Source organism: Acipenser ruthenus, chromosome 12 (genome assembly GCF_902713425.1).
Source record: "Acipenser ruthenus chromosome 12, fAciRut3.2 maternal haplotype, whole genome shotgun sequence".
In the NCBI taxonomy this organism is placed as follows: Eukaryota; Metazoa; Chordata; class Actinopteri; order Acipenseriformes; family Acipenseridae; genus Acipenser; species Acipenser ruthenus.
Window position 1 is genome coordinate 32,735,478 of NC_081200.1, and position 19,829 is coordinate 32,755,306.

At 38.7% G+C, this 19,829-nt stretch overlaps 1 protein-coding gene across 10 annotated transcripts in view; it reads left to right on the plus strand.

Moving 5' to 3' along the window:
- LOC117416670 (netrin-G1-like) overlaps positions 1 to 19,829 on the plus strand; it is a 101,944-nt gene that overhangs the window by 62,152 nt on the left and 19,963 nt on the right. For all 10 annotated transcript variants that reach the window (XM_059034878.1, XM_059034877.1, XM_059034879.1 and 7 more), the window contains exon 4: positions 9,805 to 9,977. In XM_059034878.1, coding sequence (XP_058890861.1) covers positions 9,805 to 9,977 — 173 coding nt within the window. The remainder of the gene's footprint in view (positions 1 to 9,804; positions 9,978 to 19,829) is intronic.

Genomic DNA, 19,829 nt, shown 5'->3' on the forward strand with positions numbered 1-19,829 from the left:
TAGAATATACTTGATTATATATACTTTATCATTTCTACTTATGGTTAACAACAAGATGCCTGATTTTAAATATAGCAATTTTTGACCTTGAAGTGAAACATTTCCTGCTTTTAAACATATACTGTACCTGTTTCTAAAAAATTTTTAAACTGACTTTCTTTTGCGTTCTTCAGGAGGATAACTTCAACACTGCTGTACTATTTGAGCCTTTTTAGAATACTCACACATAAACTGTGTTAATAACCACTTGTAATGAAAACCATTCTGTGCAGCAATGTATTCAGGGCTACCAAATTTAGTCAATCCTCTTTAGCGACAAACTTGTTTTATGAGTTTATAGGTATAATATTTCATTCATGGATACTCCAGCTGTTCCCCGTGTTCCACGATCTACAGCTTGTTTTGTTTTGAAAGTTTAGATTTAATAACATTAATGTTGTTGGGCAGTGTGCAGTTTTTTTTCAGAATTTATTGCTGGCTGTCTTTTAAAAGCTCAACGGTGGTCCAAAATTGCAAGTCAATGTCATCTTAAAAAGTGCAGGTGAATTCACAAAGATGCATTCTAGGATCCGGTAAGGTCTCTCGTACTGTGACACCTGAGAGAGAGATAATGTCATATTCAACAAGGTTAGTTCTACCGGGCAAGTCAGAAAAAAACATTGCTGAACTCCTCAATAAGCTTACGCAGTTCTCGTTGCTGATCTAGAAACAACTATTCCCCCATCAAAATGTCTTTAGTGCTAGAGGTCTCTAGACCGGGGCCTAAGTCATCCTTTACTTCGCCTGGGGCTATAAATAAGGCCTCCCTTGCCTGCCAGGGCTTTAATATATTTACGTGATAAATTTCACGTTCATTACGGCGATCGGGCTGTCTAATTTCATAATTCACCTTTCCTATAGCCTGAATCACTTCATATGGCCCCTACCATTTAGCACATAATTTCAATTCCGAGGAGGGAAATAGCACCATTACCTGGTCGAAAGGTTTGAATTAGTGCATTTTTATTGTAATGATGGTGTTGCCGGTGCTGAGCCGATTTGATGTTGTCCTGGGCCAAACAACCGACCAAATCCAGGCAATCTCTTAGTAGGAGCACATGCTGCACTACATTTTTGGATGAGCCTTTGTGCTCCTCCCACCCCTCTCTCAACAGATCGAGGATGCCGCAAGGCTGTCGGCTGTACAAGAGCTCGAAGAGGGAGAGCCCTGTCGAACTCTGCGGCACCTCTCTCACTGCAAAAAGGAGATAGGGAAGAAGCGATGCTTTTGCTCTTGGTTTACAAAACGTCTCAGCATCTGCTTTAGGGTCTGATTAAAGCATTCCACCAAACCATCCGTCTGTGGATGATAAACAGATGTCCTGATGGGACGTATTTTTTATATTTTATAAACTTGCTGTAACGTATTAGACCGAAAGTTGGTTTCATGATCAGTCAATCTCTTTGGGGATCCCTGCTCTAGCCATAATCTGCACTAGTTCTTTGACAATTGCAGCTGTACTAGTGGACCTCAATGGAACTGCTTCCAGGTATTGCGTTGCATAATCTGAGTATACCCATAGTCAGAAGGTAGCAAAGGGCCCACTATGTCCATTGCAATGCATTTAAAAGGAGTGGAAATAATCGGCCGTGGGACCAAAGGGGCAGAGCGCACTCGACCCGGCGCTACTCGCTGGCAGTCTGGGCATGTGGCTACATATTTCGACACATTTCTATGAAGTCCTACCCAATAAAATCGAGCCAATATTTGCTCCCTTGTCTTGTCAGCTCTGAGGTGCCCTGCAAAAGGGATATCATGCGCCAGCCTCATGACCTCAGTCCAACAAGCCGGGGGAACCAATAATTGTGTTATGGGCTGTCCTGTGCCCGTAGCAAGGTTTATCCTATAAAGTAATTGCACCTTGATAAGGAAGTGTGGAAATACTAGCACCCCAGTGCCGTCAACATCCTTACCTTCAATAGTCTTGCCTTCACACTGACTTGCACTTTTGGGCCACTGTACAATACTCCATAAAAGCTCTAACAAATACACCATTTCTGGGGAGAATTATCACTGGTGCACATCCCTAGTGGTCATGTTTATACTGGTCTCATTTAATCTTGCTTGTTCAGAGACGGCTGAGGATGGTGACGTCAGGCCAGAAACAGGAACTGAAACACACAGGCAGGAACTCGGGTGCAAAGCGCACTGCAGCACCAGTTTTATTCAAACAAAAATAAATAAAATATTTAAACACAACAAAAACACTGCTCACAGAGCAAAAAAAATAATTAAACAAAACAGATCTCAAACACAAAACAGACCTAAGGTCAGGCTGATCCTTTTTACTTTCTTTTTACTTTTGTTTTGCACTCTCGCTCTTGTTCGCTCCTCTCGAACACCCACACGGAACACAGAGAGAGCTGCAGTGCAGGCTTATATATTGGTGAATTTAACAAAATAATTACAAACACTTAAACAATAATTCACTAAACGGCACCAGCCACATTCTCACAAGATGTCTGGCAGATATCTCGTGAGATGGCTGCTACCATCGCATCTGCCAGACCACATCCAAACCAAACAATAACAAAGAAAACGTTGTATTTTTAAATAACACAACATCCATTCAAATCAACAATAATAAAACACTTGACTATTCATCATCCTATTCATAAATAAATAAATCATAATATACATTCTCCCGTCACAAAATAATACATATACCTTTTTACACGCAGGGCTTTGCCCTGCACCCTTTAATTATGTGTAAGGCTTTTCCTACCACCCTGCTACAATGCCAAATATCAACGAGTTCAGAAAGAGTAATAAATGACAATTAAGGACACACCATGGTATGATAATCAGATGACAAAAATAGGGGTATAAGGTACCCCTTTAACTTAAACTGTGAGAACCAGTCCATTTAGTGAAGGAAATCTTATCATTGTTTATGTCTTAATTAATTTACTATTCTGGATATCCTATTGAAATAATCTCTTTCATTGCTACAGGGGTCCTAAGTAAAACAATGAGACTTTTTTTTTTTTTAATTTAGTCGTCGCCAATGGTTTTTACCCCGGTTTTCTCCCCAATTTGGAATGCCCAATTATTATTTTAATCCTGGTTCACCACTGCAAAGTATCATGCACAGTCAAAACAGCTGGATAAAACAGATTGCAAACACTAAACAGTCTGGCCAAAATGTAAATTGCAGACTGCACAGAATAGGAAGTAGAGCTGTAAGTAATAGACATGTTTTAAATACAGATATCTGCCACAGATAAGTTATAGTAATGGCATCTCTTAATGTGCTTTGGGCTTATACATCCACATTATATGGTCTGATAAAAGACATAAAACACAAATTCATGGTCGAATGCCAAGGTAGTAATCAGGATCCGAAATGCGATGCTGAGCCGTTAAGCAGCTTCATCCAATTACTAAATCATGGCAGTTTGCCATCCTGATAGGTTTACTAGTGAGAGCAGGTCCTCTTACTATCATCAGTGAGATGTGCACTCACTAGGCTGTTAGAAGAATTTGAATCTTTTAATCTTATAAAATTATCACCCTCTAAAAAACAACAACAACAACAACAACAACAAAAACATCACAGCTAGTTGCAGCCATTTCAGACTTAAAATGCCAGGGATTGTCTCCACTATACTTCACCCTGAGCAATTCAATAGTAGAGCTACCACTGACACAGGGCAGGTTAGAGACGGTTTGAACTGGAAGGCAATAGATTTGTAGACCTCTGCAATGTGTTTGACTCATGGGCATCTCTTGTAAGTAACCCCCAAAGCAAATGTGATGTGGCAGCTCTGTTGAGTATGCAATGGTATTTACCTAAATACAAATTTAACTAATCATCTGCACTCACCTCCAGGACACTGTTGTTTTGTTAACATTTGACTCTAAAATTCTGTTTAAATGCTGCCTGACATGATGAAGTCTGAAATTAAATTACCAATGCTGGTGTATTTTCAATTATCAAGCTGTAGAAGGCCTCTTAATGGTGACATGAACAGCATTTAGTTACTGGAAATTTGGTCTAATTTGTTGTAACTAGTTTGATTACTTCAGCACCTGTACATATGATTAAAATTAATTGCCATCCATTTAGCTTATTAAAAAGCCTTCTGTAGGGATACAGTTCACGTTCAATAGTTTCTAGCAATGCACACAAACTACTGTTTAAAAGATTTCACCATAACATGCAATTGTATTTCAATTTGCAAACTTAATATATGCATTTAAGTTGAACCAAGTAATATGTTACATTTTTATACATGTTGCTTAGCGAAAAAATATACAGACCCTATAATGAATAGTCTAGTCTTGAGACATGTTGTCAGCTGTTGATTCTTGGGTATATTGGTAGAAAGGCAAAAACATGTTTATAATTTAAAAGTTGGTATCTTCTGTAAGTGACATACAGTAGGTGGTTTTGACCTTTGCAGATGTATTTGTGAAGGCTTAAAATAATAAAAAAAACATGTACCATATGTTTATTTAGGAACCTAAACCACACCATGGGAAGTTTGTTATATAAAATCTTCTCATTCTCAATAGGAGAACAGTAACGTTACTTATGGATTGTAAGAAAGAAAGGTTCCATAAATAAACAGTCAACACAATTATATCCAGTGTTTTTTTGTTCAGAGTCATCTATGTGGGTGGGTGGGAGAGTTTTTTTTTTTTTTTTTTTTTTTGCTAAAGACAATCACTTAGTTTTTTGTACTTACAGTATAAACTTAGGGGGCAAGTCAATCAAACTAATTCAAACTAATTTCCCTGCAGTGCAGTATTGAAACTTCACGTACCCTCTCTGTAAATTTTGCAAAGTTATTAGGAAGTTGCACGAAGTTGAGTTGATCGGAGGGAAATTTAGTTAGGGAGAAGTTTGCAAACTTCACTCCAAAAAACTTGCCCATATATATATATATATATATATATATATATATATATATATATATATATATATATATATACAGACGTGCTCAAATTTGTTGGTACCCTTACAGCTCATTGAAATAATGCTTCATTCCTCCTGAAAAGTGATGAAATTAAAAGCTATTTTATCATGTATACTTCCATGCCTTTGGTATGTCATAGAATAAAGCAAAGAAGCTGTGAAAAGAGATGAATTATTGCTTATTCTACAAAGATATTCTAAAATGGCCTGGACACATTTGTTGGTACCCCTTAGAAAAGATAATAAATAATTGGATTATAGTGATATTTCAAACTAATTAGTTTCTTTAATTAGTATCGCACATGTCTCCAATCTTGTAATCAGTCATTCAGCCTATTTAAATGGAGAAAAGTAGTCACTGTGCTGTTTGGTATCATTGTGTGCACCACACTGAACATGGACCAGAGAAAGCAAAGGAGAGAGTTGTCTGAGGAGATCAGAAAGAAAATAATAGACAAGCATGGTAAATGTAAAGGCTGCAAGACCATCTCCAAGCAGCTTGATGTTCCTGTGACAACAGTTGCAAATATTATAAAGAAGTTTAAGGTCCATGGAACTGTAGCCAACCTCCCTGGGCGCGGCCGCAAGAGGAAAATCGACCCCAGACTGAACAGAAGGATAGTGCGAATGGCAGAAAAAGAACCAAGGATAACTGCCAAAGAGATACAAGCTGAACTCCAAGGTGAAGGTACGTAAGTTTCTGATCACACCATCCGTTGCTTTTTGAGCAAAAAGTGGGCTCCATGGAAGAAGACCCAGGAGGACTCCACTTTTGAAAGAAAAACATAAAAAAGCCAGACTGGAATTTGCTAAAATGCATATTGACAAGCCACAATCCTTCTGGGAGAATGTCCTTTGGACAGATGAGTCAAAACTGGAGCTTTTTGGAAAGTCACATCAGCTCTATGTTCACAGACGAAAAAATGAAGCTTTCAAAGAAAAGAACACCATACCTACAGCGAAACATGGAGGAGGCTCGGTTATGTTTTGGGGCTGCTTTGCTGCGCCTGGCACAGGGTGCCTTGAATCTGTGCAGGGCACAATGAAATCTCAAGACTATCAAAGCATTCTGGAGCGAAACGTACTGCCCAGTGTCAGAAAGCTCTGTCTCAGTCGCAGGTCATGGGTCCTCCAACAGGATAATGACCCAAAACACACAGCTAAAAGCACCCAAGAATGGATAAGAACAAAACATTGGACTATTCTGAAGTGGCCTTCTATGAGTCCTGATCTGAATCCTATCGAACATCTATGGAAAGAGCTGAAACTTGCAGTCTGGAGAAGGCACTCATCAAACCTGAGACAGCTGGAGCAGTTTGCTCAGGAAGAGTGGGCCAAACTACCTGTTAACAGGTGCAGAAGTCTCATTGAGAGCTACAGAAAACATTTGATTGCAGTGATTGCCTCTAAAGGTTGTGCAACAAAATATTAGGTTAGCGGTCCCATCATTTTTGTCAATTCCATTTTCATTTGTTTTATTATTTACAATATTATGTTGAATAAAAAATCAAAAGCAAAGTCTGATTTCTATTAAATATGGAATAAACAATGGTGGATGCCAATTACTTTTGTCAGTTTCAGGTTATTTCAGAGAAAATTGTGCATTCTTCATTTTTTGTGGAGGGGTACCAACAAATTTGAGCACGTCTGTGTGTGTGTATATATATATATATATATATATATATATATATATATATATATATATATATATATATATATTGCTATATGTTCCAGAGGACAGGGGGGTTGAGGATGTGAATAGTTTGGATGAACTACAATAATAATAAGCATACTGAGTGGAAAGAGATGTGAGACAACAGCCCAACAACAGCAGAACTACCATAACGTTGGTTCCAGTTATGCTGTCATGAAGTAGCTTTTCTTTTTTAAATGTAACTTTAAATTTGAATTCCAGAAGTTTTTAACCTTCCAGCAGGTTAAAAGAAATGCTTGGTTTTCAGAAGAAGCGGGTGTTCAATTTTATAGCAACATCTTCCCCATCGAGTCACTATGAAACAGGAGCCACACTGTGAGCTCAATGAATATGTATAAATGACCTCTACAGGGCTCGTATTGACGCTTTTTATACTGCCTTAAGCAAAATTATCACACAAAACAAAACATTTATACTCACAACTATATGAATTTGCAGGCAGACAATGAATTTGAATGTGGCACACATCCCTGGTTGAAGCAGAAAAATAGGTGATTTAATGAGGAGTCTTTATTGCAAAAGAACCCAAGAGGAACATGACATAAAAGCTTTGTTAAACAGACTTTTGTGGACTAATTATCTGAAGTTATATTTAATCGTCATCTCCTCCGAGTATAAGAGCAGAATAAGAGCCTATAGACTTGCATTTTATTTTTATTTTTTTATCCTCTGCCAAGGGCAAAGCCACTGGGGTTTGGAGCAAGTCCACCTGTGATACAATTTTTGCATAGATGAATCTCTTTATCATAATTAAAATATAGAAGGTGTTTCTGGATACAATTATAGTTAAAAAAAAAAAAACATGTGCACTTTACATTCTGATTGGAAGCATTATTTATTTCTAAAATGTGTATTTTTAAACAGGAATGCATTCTTCCTTTTGGTTAGATTCAGATAATTTCACTCAGATTCATATCTGTGTGTCACACAATTTCTCCACCATTTACCAGATATTCCATAGCTTGAATAAAACTGTTTTCTTTTCTCCTATTACTATACCTTCCCAATTGAAGGCATTACGTGTCTGATTCCACTGTACTACACTGTAGTATGTTTCAGTGTCTGAAGAAATTTAAAATTGAAAAAGACTAGTAGAAACGTTTTTTGTTGAAATGTAGTTTCTCAATTCAGCACTATTGAGTGTTTAATTGTAATGGATGATACAGTGAAGTATGGAATTGAACTGCTTTTCTATTAACAAGAAAACAAATACTGCCTTACAGAACCAACACTCTTCCTAGCCATGTAAGACCAGCTGAAATAACATCTTACAGTTTCAGCTGTCATTTTCAAGCTTCCTTTCATGTAATAACACCTGTTCCAGGAGAGGATAGCCTGTGCTTTTGTAGATAATATTACACCAGGGAGTGCATCAAAATGGCACCACTAAAGTTACACAAAGGAGATCCATTAACTCCTAGCCACAGCCAGGACTGTAACAGTGTTTTAATGGATTTGATCCCAGCAGTTTTAGTCTATTAGAAAGCCTGTGATTTACGTAATGATGCATTTTCTTCATAACTGAAAGTATCTTAGCTGTGTGAATTCACATGCATGAAAGAAATCATATGCATCAATAACATTTTGCTGCGTGATAATGATGGCTTCTGACTTTTAAATCTGGCCCATTTAAGTACATTTCCTTGATTTTTTTTTTTTTAATTAAATGAGCAGATTTATATCTTGGGTCAGCCTACATTTCTGCAAACCTAACTGTGAGCACATTAAAACCAGTGCTAATTCAAGTTATTCAAGGTATTCAAGTTCACAATGTGTTTTTTTTTTCTTCTAAGGTTTGTGTCCCGATGTAGGTACTGTAGCACTATTGTCCAGAGAGAGATTTTCTGCCCTGAGGAAGTTTTAAACCAGTAAATCCTTCATAACCCCAGACAGATATAAGATAACTCCCAGGAGGGGCGTATTATTACTGATACACCCAATACTTGGCCAACTCTTCTCCGTTTCTCATGTATGGCTCAGATCACTATCATGAGGCACAAATATAACCTCTGCTGCTGTATATCGAAATCAATGTCATTGTTTTATTATTAGCAAAGCACACAGTTCCAGTACTGAAAACATAGTATCTTGGGTGAAAGAATACACAACAGATTAGCAGTGGAGAGCAACAAATAAATGGCCATGCATTCCATTCCCACAGAAACTGTGGATGGGATTATTAATGACAAACTTGCCAGATTGGTTTAGCTCCCATAGTTAGTCTGCTTTTGGCTGGTTTTGAAATTGAAGAAAATGATTAACCATTTAACCAAAATAAAAGTATGCACTGTTATTATGTGACATAATAATGTTATTTATTCCATGTTGACCTGGGGCCCTGGTTGAGCTCTGCTCCTTATGGAAAGGTGCCTATAACTGAGCCACTAAACAACTGTTTTACCTTGGACATCCTGGCCCATTTTTGGCTAGTCACAACCTTCACTTAGTTTCTTGGATTTGACACAGACGTTTGCAATGAAGATTATAAATGTATGATAGAGCTGACATCAAGGCAGTAAGAGTTGCATTCTAAATAACCCCAAACCGCAGCAGCGTTCATGTAAATGCAGTAAATTGATCCCCCAGCCTGGGGAACATTGCTTTGTTAGGTCCCACACAGCCACCCACACTACTAATCCACTGATTTCTCTCAACTCTCTCTTGCAGCTTTTTTACAATAAAAATGTTCTACAATAAATCCCTTCTGATTTTACAGGCTACTTCTTGAGGGAGGGTTGACAGCCAAAACAATACTTTTAGCTTTATGTTTTTTCCAGCTCTGTATTTTAGTCATTATATGATTGTTTGTTTGTTTTTTTACTTAGCTGGGAATGATAAGCTCTTCTCAACAGAAACAAATATTAATATGTTGCTTTTCAGCCAAGCTAATTGTGAGAGAACATGTTGGAATTCACAGCTACGACAGCAGTTTATCTCTTGTGAATCTGATACAGACTCGTCCTTTTTAATCAGAAAGAGAAATACAGACCTTCAGCCAAACAAAATAAACAAACAAAAAGGCGTCAAGGGCAAACTATGCTGAAAATGGGTTTCAGGTTTTTTTCTTTCTTTTAATTGAACTTTGCAGCTAAAAAGCTGCAAGTGTTGACACTGTCTTCTTTTTGACAGGTGCAAGTGTAATCTTCATGCCAACACCTGCGTTTTTGACGGCGGAAAACTGTCTTGCGAGTGTGAGCACAACACCACAGGTCCAGACTGTGGGAGATGTAAGAAAACTTACCAGGGCCGTGCTTGGAGTGTTGGCTCCTACCTGCCAATTCCAAAGGGAACTGCGAATATCTGTGAGTATCTTTTTACAAGAATGACACCTAAAGTGCAGGGTACTCTGTCTTGTAATTCAGTGTAAATGCACCACCGGTGACAACAGGGGAACAGGAAAACAAGCCAAGGGATGAACAAGTATTCCATTAGGGTTTGATCATAACAAACAAGAGCCATTACCTTTTGTATGTATGTATCTGTTTATTCTTAAAAGTCAGTAGCGTACAAAAATGATGAATCTACTTGATAGTTTATAGTCCAATCAACACACTTTTTTGGGTCATGGTTTTATTTGAAAGGAAGGAAGGTAATTTAGCCATTGTGGTATTAAAAAAAAAAAAAAAGAATGAAAGATGGTTTCCATACAGCGATATTCGTAATACTAGCTGTTGATAAAATGTTGTAGATAAAATGCAGTTAAATAACGATGGTAAGAAATGATTTCCATATTAAATTGTTAGGCTGAGAGTCAGGGTCATCTTGGGAAACAAGGTGACTTACTCCCAAGGGTATATCATGGTTAAATAACACTAGTGAATAAATAAACATAATGCACATAATACTGTATGTATTTCTGACATCAGCCTCTTCACCTCTATCCACTTCATTCTTAGTCTTAGTCTGTTTACTCCCAAATCTAAATCTAGTGCAGACGTAAGTGTCAGCTACAAGGGAGTTCTCACATGCAGCACAGTACAGACCAGATGGTTGAAAACAGGTACTTTGCCCCCCAACACATTGTTCATGCTGGAGTAAGCCATTGCTATTTCCTGATGAATGCATTATGTTTCTGTCTTCAACAGTATACTATAGGGCAATTTGCAGTTTCAATGCAAATAAAGTGAACAGTATATTATGCTTAAAAACAAATCCCAGTATTTATTTTACAAAAATCATGTTACATATGAAAGTATTGTCGAAAAGGTCTACACTCAAAGTGACTTTATTGTTCTTTATGAAAGAAGGCCTTTTAACGTTTCATTATCAGCTGCTGTCATTTTTCTTTTGGTAAACAAGCCCATGTGATTACTTGTTTTCTGCTGAGCATTATGAGAAACTGAAATGTACTTGGATGGAGGTTAGGCGATTTAATTTACAGCATAGTATCAACAACAGAACATTTACAAGTACCTTTGCAGGTGTACCCAGCCGATCAAATTTTGTTGAATAAAAAATATAAATAATAATAATAGATGAATAACTGCATACACACATTGACACAAGCACTGTGTTCTCTTCCAGAAAGAAAGTGAAATGAAATAATTTTAGCAAAAGCTAATGTGATTTATGAAACAAATTAGAGTCAATTTCAGTAGAAAGATATTAAACATATGGTAGCCGTATGGAGACAAATGAGTTGAAAATACAAATTTCATTAAGATTTAATACTTTTTTATGGTATATATATACAGTACTGTGCAAAAGTTTTAGGCAGGTGTGAAAATATGCTGTAAAGTAAGAATGCTTTCAAAAATAGACATGTTAATAGTTTATATTTATCAATTAACAAAATGCAAAGTGAGTGAACAGAAGAAAAATCTACATCAAATCAATATTTGGTGTGACCACCCTTTGCCTTCAAAACAGCATCAATTCTTCTAGGTACACTTGCACACAGTTTTTTAAGGAACTCGGCAGGTAGGTTGGCCCAAACATCTTGGAGAACTAACCACAGTTCTTCTGTGGATTTAGGCAGCCTCAGTTGCTTCTCACTCTTCATGTAATCCCAGACAGACTCGATGATGTTGAGATCAGGGCTTTGTGGGGGCCAGACCATCACCTCCAGGACTCCTTTTTCTTCTTTATGCTGAAGATAGTTCTTAATGACTTTCGCTGTATGTTTGGGGTCGTTGTCATGCTGCAGAACAAATTTGGGGCCAATCAGATGCCTCTCTGATGGTATTGCATGATGGATAAGTATCTGCCTGTACTTCTCAGCATTGAGGAGACCATTCATTCTGACCAAATCCCCAACTCCATTTGCAGAAATGCAGCCCCAAACTTGCAAGGAACCTCCACCATGCTTCACTGTTGCCTGCAGACACTCATTCGTGTACCGCTGTCCAGTCCTTCGGTGAACAAACTGCCTTCTGCTACAGCCAAATATTTCAAATTTTGACTCATCAGTCCAGAGCACCTGCTGCCATTTTTCTGCTCCCCAGTTCCTGTGTTTTCGTGCATAGTTGAGTCGCTTGGCCTTGTTTCCAACTCGGAGGTATGGCTTTTTGGCCGCAAGTCTTCCATGAAGGCCACTTCTGACCAGACTTCTCCGGACAGTAGATGGGTGTACCAGGGTCACACTGTTTTCTGTCCTATTCTGAGCTGATGGCACTGCTGGACATCTTCCGATTGCGAAGGGAAGTAAGCATGATGTGTCTTTCATCTGCTGCAGTAAGTTTCCTTGGCCGACCACTGCGTCTACGGTCCTCAACGTTGCCCGTTTCTTTGTGCTTCTTCAAAAGAGCTTGGACAGCACATCTGGAAACCCCTGCCTGCCTTGAAATTTCTGCCTGGGAGAGACCTTGCTGATGCAGTATAACTACCTTGTGTCTTGTTGCTGTGCTCAGTCTTGCCATGGTGTATGACTTTTGACAGTAAACTGTCTTCAGCAACCTCACCTTGTTAGCTGAGTTTGGCTGTTCCTCACCCAGTTTTATTCCTCCTACACAGCTGTTTCTGTTTCAGTTAATGATTGTGTTTCAACCTACATATTGAATTGATGATCATTAGCACCTGTTTGGTATAATTGTTTAATCATACACCTGACTATATGCCTACAAAATCCCTGACTTTGTGCAAGTGTACCTAGAAGAATTGATGCTGTTTTGAAGGCAAAGGGTGGTCACACCAAATATGGATTTGATTTAGATTTTTCTTCTGTTCACTCACTTTGCATTTAGTTAATTGATAAATATAATCTATTTTATAATCTAGTCTATTTTTGAAAGCATTCTTACTTTACAGCATTTTTTCACACCTGCCTAAAACTTTTGCACAGTACTGTATATCTAGTAATCTGATATAATTATGCAGGTTATCCATCACTATTGAAGAGACTGTGAGCACACCTGTTGCATATTCCATTAAAAAATCTGTTATCCAAAAGTGAGTTTTAAAATAGGAAGAGTGCCAGAATGGCAGCTACAGTACAACTATTTTACTGTCAGTTCATATCAGTTTTCATATCAGACATATTATTTGTGTTTATGTATTTTATATAGGAATGCGGAATGTTTCCATTAGTAGGCAAGACTGAGCATCTGGGCTCTATAATAAATAAATAAAGTATGCTTGACTAATCTCACAGCGTACTGTGTATTGAAGTCCAGCAATAGGCTTTTTGGTGAAGCTTTTTTGTTGCTCTGCCCGATGGTATGTCCAAGATTATAAAAATAAGAGGTTTAAAATGTATTAGTTCCATATAGGTCCATCCCAAGGTTATTCTACCTGTACAATATACAAAGGAATGATTTCGTTTGTGTCCATTTGAAAGCACAATATGGTAAATTGCTGTGACAATTTGCATGTTTTGTTACAGAAGCAGATACATCAGGATACAATTACAACATCAGAAAATGATTATATAGAAATGAATAAACTTTTTTTGAAAAAGAGGGATTGGCTGCAGTAGACTGTACCTGTAATTGTACACTATTCCGTCGCTAATGACGACTCTTACTGTTTCTTGTATAGCACATTCAACTGGTTTAGCCTAGAATGAATTGTCAACAATTTTAATGAATCTATTGATTACCTTCACTGAGATCAGACTAAGCATTGCATCACAGATTAGGCGGTCCCTCAGATGCTGACAGGTCATGGAATGCAAGAATGATGGTCTCAAACTTGTAAGGGTCTTTCTATTGCATGAGCTGCACCCGAGCTCTCTTTCACATACCTATTTCTATGTTATTTCAATATGTATGACTTGAAACATGTGTTATATTTTTTACTACTTCTAATGTATCTTCTTTTTATATATTTGTGTTGCCTTCTGTTACTGTTAAGTATTCTAGCATGCCTGAGATGTGAATCTGAATAGGTTATTCTGCCAGGAAAATGTAAAAAGGTCGATCAAACTCGTCTTAATATACCACCACAACTTTTATATAACTTTGCCAGCTTGTGTTTTCTATTTCAGTTATGCATTATATTTTAGTTTAATGTCCATTTAATATAATTTTTTCAGTAGGGAAATAAATGCAATATGTCTGGCACAAGTTAAAAAGATATGTGTGTGTGTTGGTTAGGGCTGTACAACTTGTAGTAATAACCAAAGGAGTGAACACAAGGATTTAATAATCTTATTTTAATCATTTCCCTACACCTTTGGAGAGGCCTTTGTATTTTGTGTGACTAATATTGACTGATTTATTAGCTTACAGGGTTTTTCTTTTCTTATCTTATTTTTTCTTTTACGGTGGATCTTATCTTGTTACATAATACATCATTAAGAAATGCATAGTTAAACACGTACCTCTCTTTTTTAGGCAATTCGTCAATTTGCTTTTGATAATAATTTTACAACCTTACCAATGCCTGACATATAGGTCAAATCGGAATTTACTGCACAACCCTAAAAACACGTTGTTGTGACGTTCATCATAACTAGGTAGTTGATAGGAATAACAAGACTGCATCCTTTATTGCTGGCAAGAACTCATCAGTTTTAGTTTTTAATTAGTATTCACCACCACAAGCGCTGCCAAAATGCCCTACCATGCACTGACATTGTTATTCATCATCAGATCTGGAACTGTGGAGCCACACTGACAAAAAAAAAAAACACACTGTAGCGTTGACTGACTGCTTAATACACCTTTTTCTAAGCTGTCCATATGTTATTTTGTTTAAAAGCAGCAGACACCTGACTATGCCATACTTTTTATTTTGTTTGTTTGTTTATTTGTGTTTTTTATTTTATAATGTGTTTTCCCCATAACCTTTTTTCAAGAACTTCACAGATGTTTTATATTTAAGACATTTTAGTTCTTTATGGCATACAGTAGCTTTTTTTTGTACAGATTGTGAAGGCTAGATCAGCCAAAGTACACATCAGCACCACCTAGTGCACAAAACTGTATTTTCAGAAAAACTAAAGGAAGGTAGATGGTGCCAGCTCTTACTTCTATAAAAACACATTGACTAATCTAGCATAAGTTACATATATCTATAGCAGAAAACTAGAACCAAAGACCCTCATGCGTGTCACTTGGTTTCCAAATCTTGCTTTGTTTTTCTGTTCCCTTTCAATTCGAAGACGACCAACAACAATACTTCTGGGATATGCCTGGCACAGGTCAGGTATTTACTGAGCTTTTTATATCAGAGCTGCCGATAGGCCCCTCCAGGGAGTGACGTCTTCGGTCCTGCCTACCGAGGGATAAAGTAATTACTCTGCGGAGATCACGTTCTCCTTTGCCTCTCACAATCAGGTAGATAAGGTAGGTATAACTAACTTCTCCAGTTGCGTGATTGATTCTTTGTAAAAAGAGCTCTCACTTGAATTTTTCTGCTAATTCCACTGCAATTTATTGCTGGAAGTCGGCCTGCCACTTCCCCATAATCGGAAACTCTGCTTCAGAGGACTGAGCTAAAACACTGTGCTCCATTTAAAAAAAAAAAAAAAAAAAAAAAAAAAAACTTCTTACTTTCAACAGCCTACATTGCTTGGCAACTGTAGTCTGCTTTCTAACCTACAGCATCTGCTGTCAGTTTTTTCCCCTGCTTTTTGCAGCTAAAAAAAAAAATAATAACAATAACAAATAAAGAAAAGAGAGACGCTTCCTCCACTGGGGCCCAGCTCTGCTGCACCTGCTGTTGAGTCGACGCCGCTGGGCTGACCTTGCCCACCCACTCTGTGTGTGTGGCCTAAAAAAAAAAAAAGGTAGGGTATACACATTGTTTGTGTATACCCTACCCTTCAGCATCTGTTGTTTTAAAAAAAAATACAATGTGTGCTTCCTCCTCTGGGTCTGAATAGCCCACTGTAGAGCAGACTTGCATACACTGACCACCCACCTCGGTGCATAGGTCCAAAAATAAAATAATCTTTTTCTTTTTGTCTTTTTTCTGTATATTGTCTGTAAGCAGTGCTCCACACCGCTGTAAGCTACGTGCTGTATCGGTTGTGTGACTGCACGCGGTCCAGACTAGACACCTGGCCGAGTAACCTTGGTGCTTACGCCCCTGGTGCTCGGTGCCTTCAGAACACTCGGCGCCCTCGGTGCCTCGGCACTTCTGTGCCCCCGATGCCACAGAGCTTCGGTGCTTAGACGTTCCCTGCACTGGTGCGCTTGGTGCCCTCAGTGCATCGGTACCTTAGAGCCTTGATGTCTCGGTGCTTCGGCACCCTCGGTGCTCCAGAGCCACGACATGTCGGTGCTTCGTGGCCTTCGGGCACAGGCGCTCTCTGCATCAAAACCCTCTGTGTCCTCGGTGCTTTGGTGCCTCTGCGCCTCGGTGCATTGGTGCTTCGACACCCTCGGTGGGAGTCCTGTCCTCTCCCCTCCTCCATCTGCCTTCCAGCCAGTCACAGAGCATACCCTGTGCACAGGCTTCAGCCCACTCACAGTCTCCTTCCAGGGGCAGTCGCTCACGCAGCCGCTCACAGTCTCCTTCCAGGGGCGGAAAGGTCAGTCCAATGACCCTGTATGCCCTAACGGCCAATGCAGGATCACAGAGGCCCACCTCAAAAAAGTGTACGCAGCTGAAGCGCAGGTAACGCGCCTGGCCAACACGACAGGTCTCCTAACAGCCTACCTGGGTGGCATCCTGTGATCGACACCCCTTCCTGAGCCGGTAGCCTCAGAGCTGCGCTTGGTCTCCGGTACACTGCTAAAAATTTCAGGTTTCCAAGGGCCGTGCACTCTACCAGAGGAGTGGCTTCGTCAGGTGCCTTATTGGCTGATATCTGTACTGTGGCTAGCTGGGATACTCTGCATACATTCACCAGGTTCTACTGGTTTAATGTGGTAGATCCCTCTGTGCCTCACACCACAAAGATTAGTTCGGTGATAGCGAGACGTCCCTCATCTGCTGTCCGCTCACGCTCCCTCACAATGGCTTTGATATACTTTCCCAAAAGGATTGTTGTTGGTCGCCTTTGAATTGAAAGGGAACGATAGGTTACAGATGTAACCCCAGTTCACTGAAAGAGAAGACGACCAACAAACCTTGCGAATTCGCATCACTTGCATTCGCGGGTTCCATGCAAAAGAGAACGTGGTGACTACTTAATCCCTCGGTAGGTGGAACCAAGGACATCACTCCCCGGAGGGGCCTATCGGCAGCTGTGGCAAAGTGGTTAAAAGTGTGCAAGTGCAGGTGATCAGTGAACAGACAGACAATGATAATCCAGGTACAAAGTTGTCAGTTAGTGCCTGGTATGCTGCCTGACCCTCCCCAAACAGGCAGAGTCCCAGCTCAGGCAGTTCGGATATAAAATGCTCAGTAAATCAGCTATTGGTCGTTTTCTCTTTCAGGGAACCGGGGTTACATCCGTAACCTATCATTATTCATTACATCCTTAAGATTTATTTTTGGTTCATAGCTATATTTTCTCTACTTAAAATAAGCTTCCAGTTAGCTCCCCACAAGGGCTTTATGAATCATCAATGTGAGACTAAAGGTAATACATTTTAGTACTTGCCTTCAATGCCTGTGGAAGCTTCCCCATGAGGAAAAAAAAACAACAAAAAAACAGACTCAGTGCATCTTAGCAGCAGCAGCAATTAACTCAGCTATTTGATTGAGACTTCTAATCAAATTCAGGAGTGAGTTCAGATGAGCATAATATCTATTGTCTAAGGGCCAGGTGGCATTTGTGGTTAATCACAAGGAAAAACTTGGAAGTGAGAGTTGTTTTTCTTTCTCCTTTTTCACAATTATTTTCCATCCAGTGTTTTCACACAACTGAAGTTCCCCTGCTGCTTGTTTTTACTGCTTTTCTATTTTAAGTACTAATTTGCATCTTTCTTCCCTTCCTGACGCTGTGCTTACACCTTCAATTTCTTGCAGTGTTATTTTTTTATTATTATTTCCTGTAGGCTTGCCCCATCTTTGTATGTTTGCCATTAACCATTCCTCGCTGTTTTTTTTTTGTTTTGGACAGTTTCTAAATATTGACTCCCCCAATATTATTGTTTCCTTAAACCAATCCCTGAAATCCCACATGTGAATGCAACTTCACAGCCTGAGTCGCCATCTGGCTTCTTTCTTGCAAATCAATTATTCTCACTCCTCCCAATATCTGCAGGTTTTAGAAACTGAAGCCCCCTCTAGGGGGATGGCAGTGCTACAACTCAATTCTACAGTCCTTTGTCAGTGCTACACCTGGGCCTTAGAGGTCTGTATTGAGTTTACAGCTCCACTTGTACACCCCTCCAGAAAACAAGTAACTTTGCAGCTCTGCAAGAGTGCCCTCTAGTGCATTAGTAAGGGAACTGCTTTAGTATGCGCAGCATTGAACTCCCATTCCATTGAAAATGGTTACGTGATTAAAGCCCAACTTTACAATACATGGAAGTTTGAAGTTAGTATCGCTGCTTCTGCCTAGGATAACATGACTATCAGGTCCTTAGACAGTACAAGACTTGTAAAGGTAAGGGTATCACTTAGCCAGGTAGTTTTATTTGAGTTGCTATGCTGCGATTCCTTTGCAGGTAGAGATAATTAAGTACGTTCAGCTATATGATAGTAAATTATATTAAATAACTGTGTCAGCAGTGGATATTCAATTAGGCGGATTCGTTAGTGGCATGTTACCAACAAGAGATGAAGTTACAAGTAGTATATCGGTTTGTATAGTTTATTTTTATTAGCTTCATTGTAAAGGTCTTCTATAGAGAAACTGTATTTCAGCCAAGGCCTTATGTTAATTGAATAATACTCTACAGTGCTAGGATGAATGCTATTGTTTACATTCAGTGGAGTGGGATAAACACACATCCAGTAGAAATGAAGCTGATCCATCATAATTCAACCCATTTCACAATGACATGTTACACAGGCATTAATAAATGCACAAAAGTACCAAACTTTAATTGACAGAAAAGGTCTGGAAATACAATAAGCTAACATCATTTCTACAGAATGCTTTATATATCTTTTATATTATGCACCTTGCATAACTGAAGTGTGTACAGTCTGATAAATTAGTAATTAAATTGATAACCAGGGATCCAAGTTTTCCGCAATAATAAAAAAAAATTCTCAGAAAAACAATAAATAAATACATAAATAAATAAATAAATAAATAAATAAATAAATAATACAAAAATCTGCGTTATTCCGCAATTCAAATAAAAGGCTAAAATTGAGTGCAAATGTAAAACTAAAAATGTTCCCACAGCATAGAAAATCTGTGTTTTTCTGCGTTATTCCGCAGCAAACGAATTCCTAGGATCCCTGTTGGTAAGCCAGCTGTGATATTTATTTAGATTTTATCATTTGTTTCTAGGGTGGGTAACACTTTTGCCAGGTTTCAGTTATTGTATCTTTTAGTATGGACGGATTGCATCAGCACCTCCCAGAATTCCCAATTCCAGCTCCTGCTGGTTAACGAAAGTGCAAGCCCAAAGTATTACTTTGTAAAATATCTTGATCTGGAACTGGTTTAAGTAATGAGACACCCTGAGCCTAAAGATGAGAGGCAAATTAGCTGTTACATTTTCTACTTGTAGATACTGTAAGTAACCTTGTTTGCATTTATTAATGTGGACTTGTCTGTGTCAGCAAACTATTCATACTTTTTCAGTTTTCTTTCTTGATGGTAATTAATAATTTGCCATTAATAAGATCTAATTTGTCAGTACTGTAGCATTAGGGCAGCAGTGTGGAGTAGTGGTTAGGGCTCTGGACTGGAGCGTCGT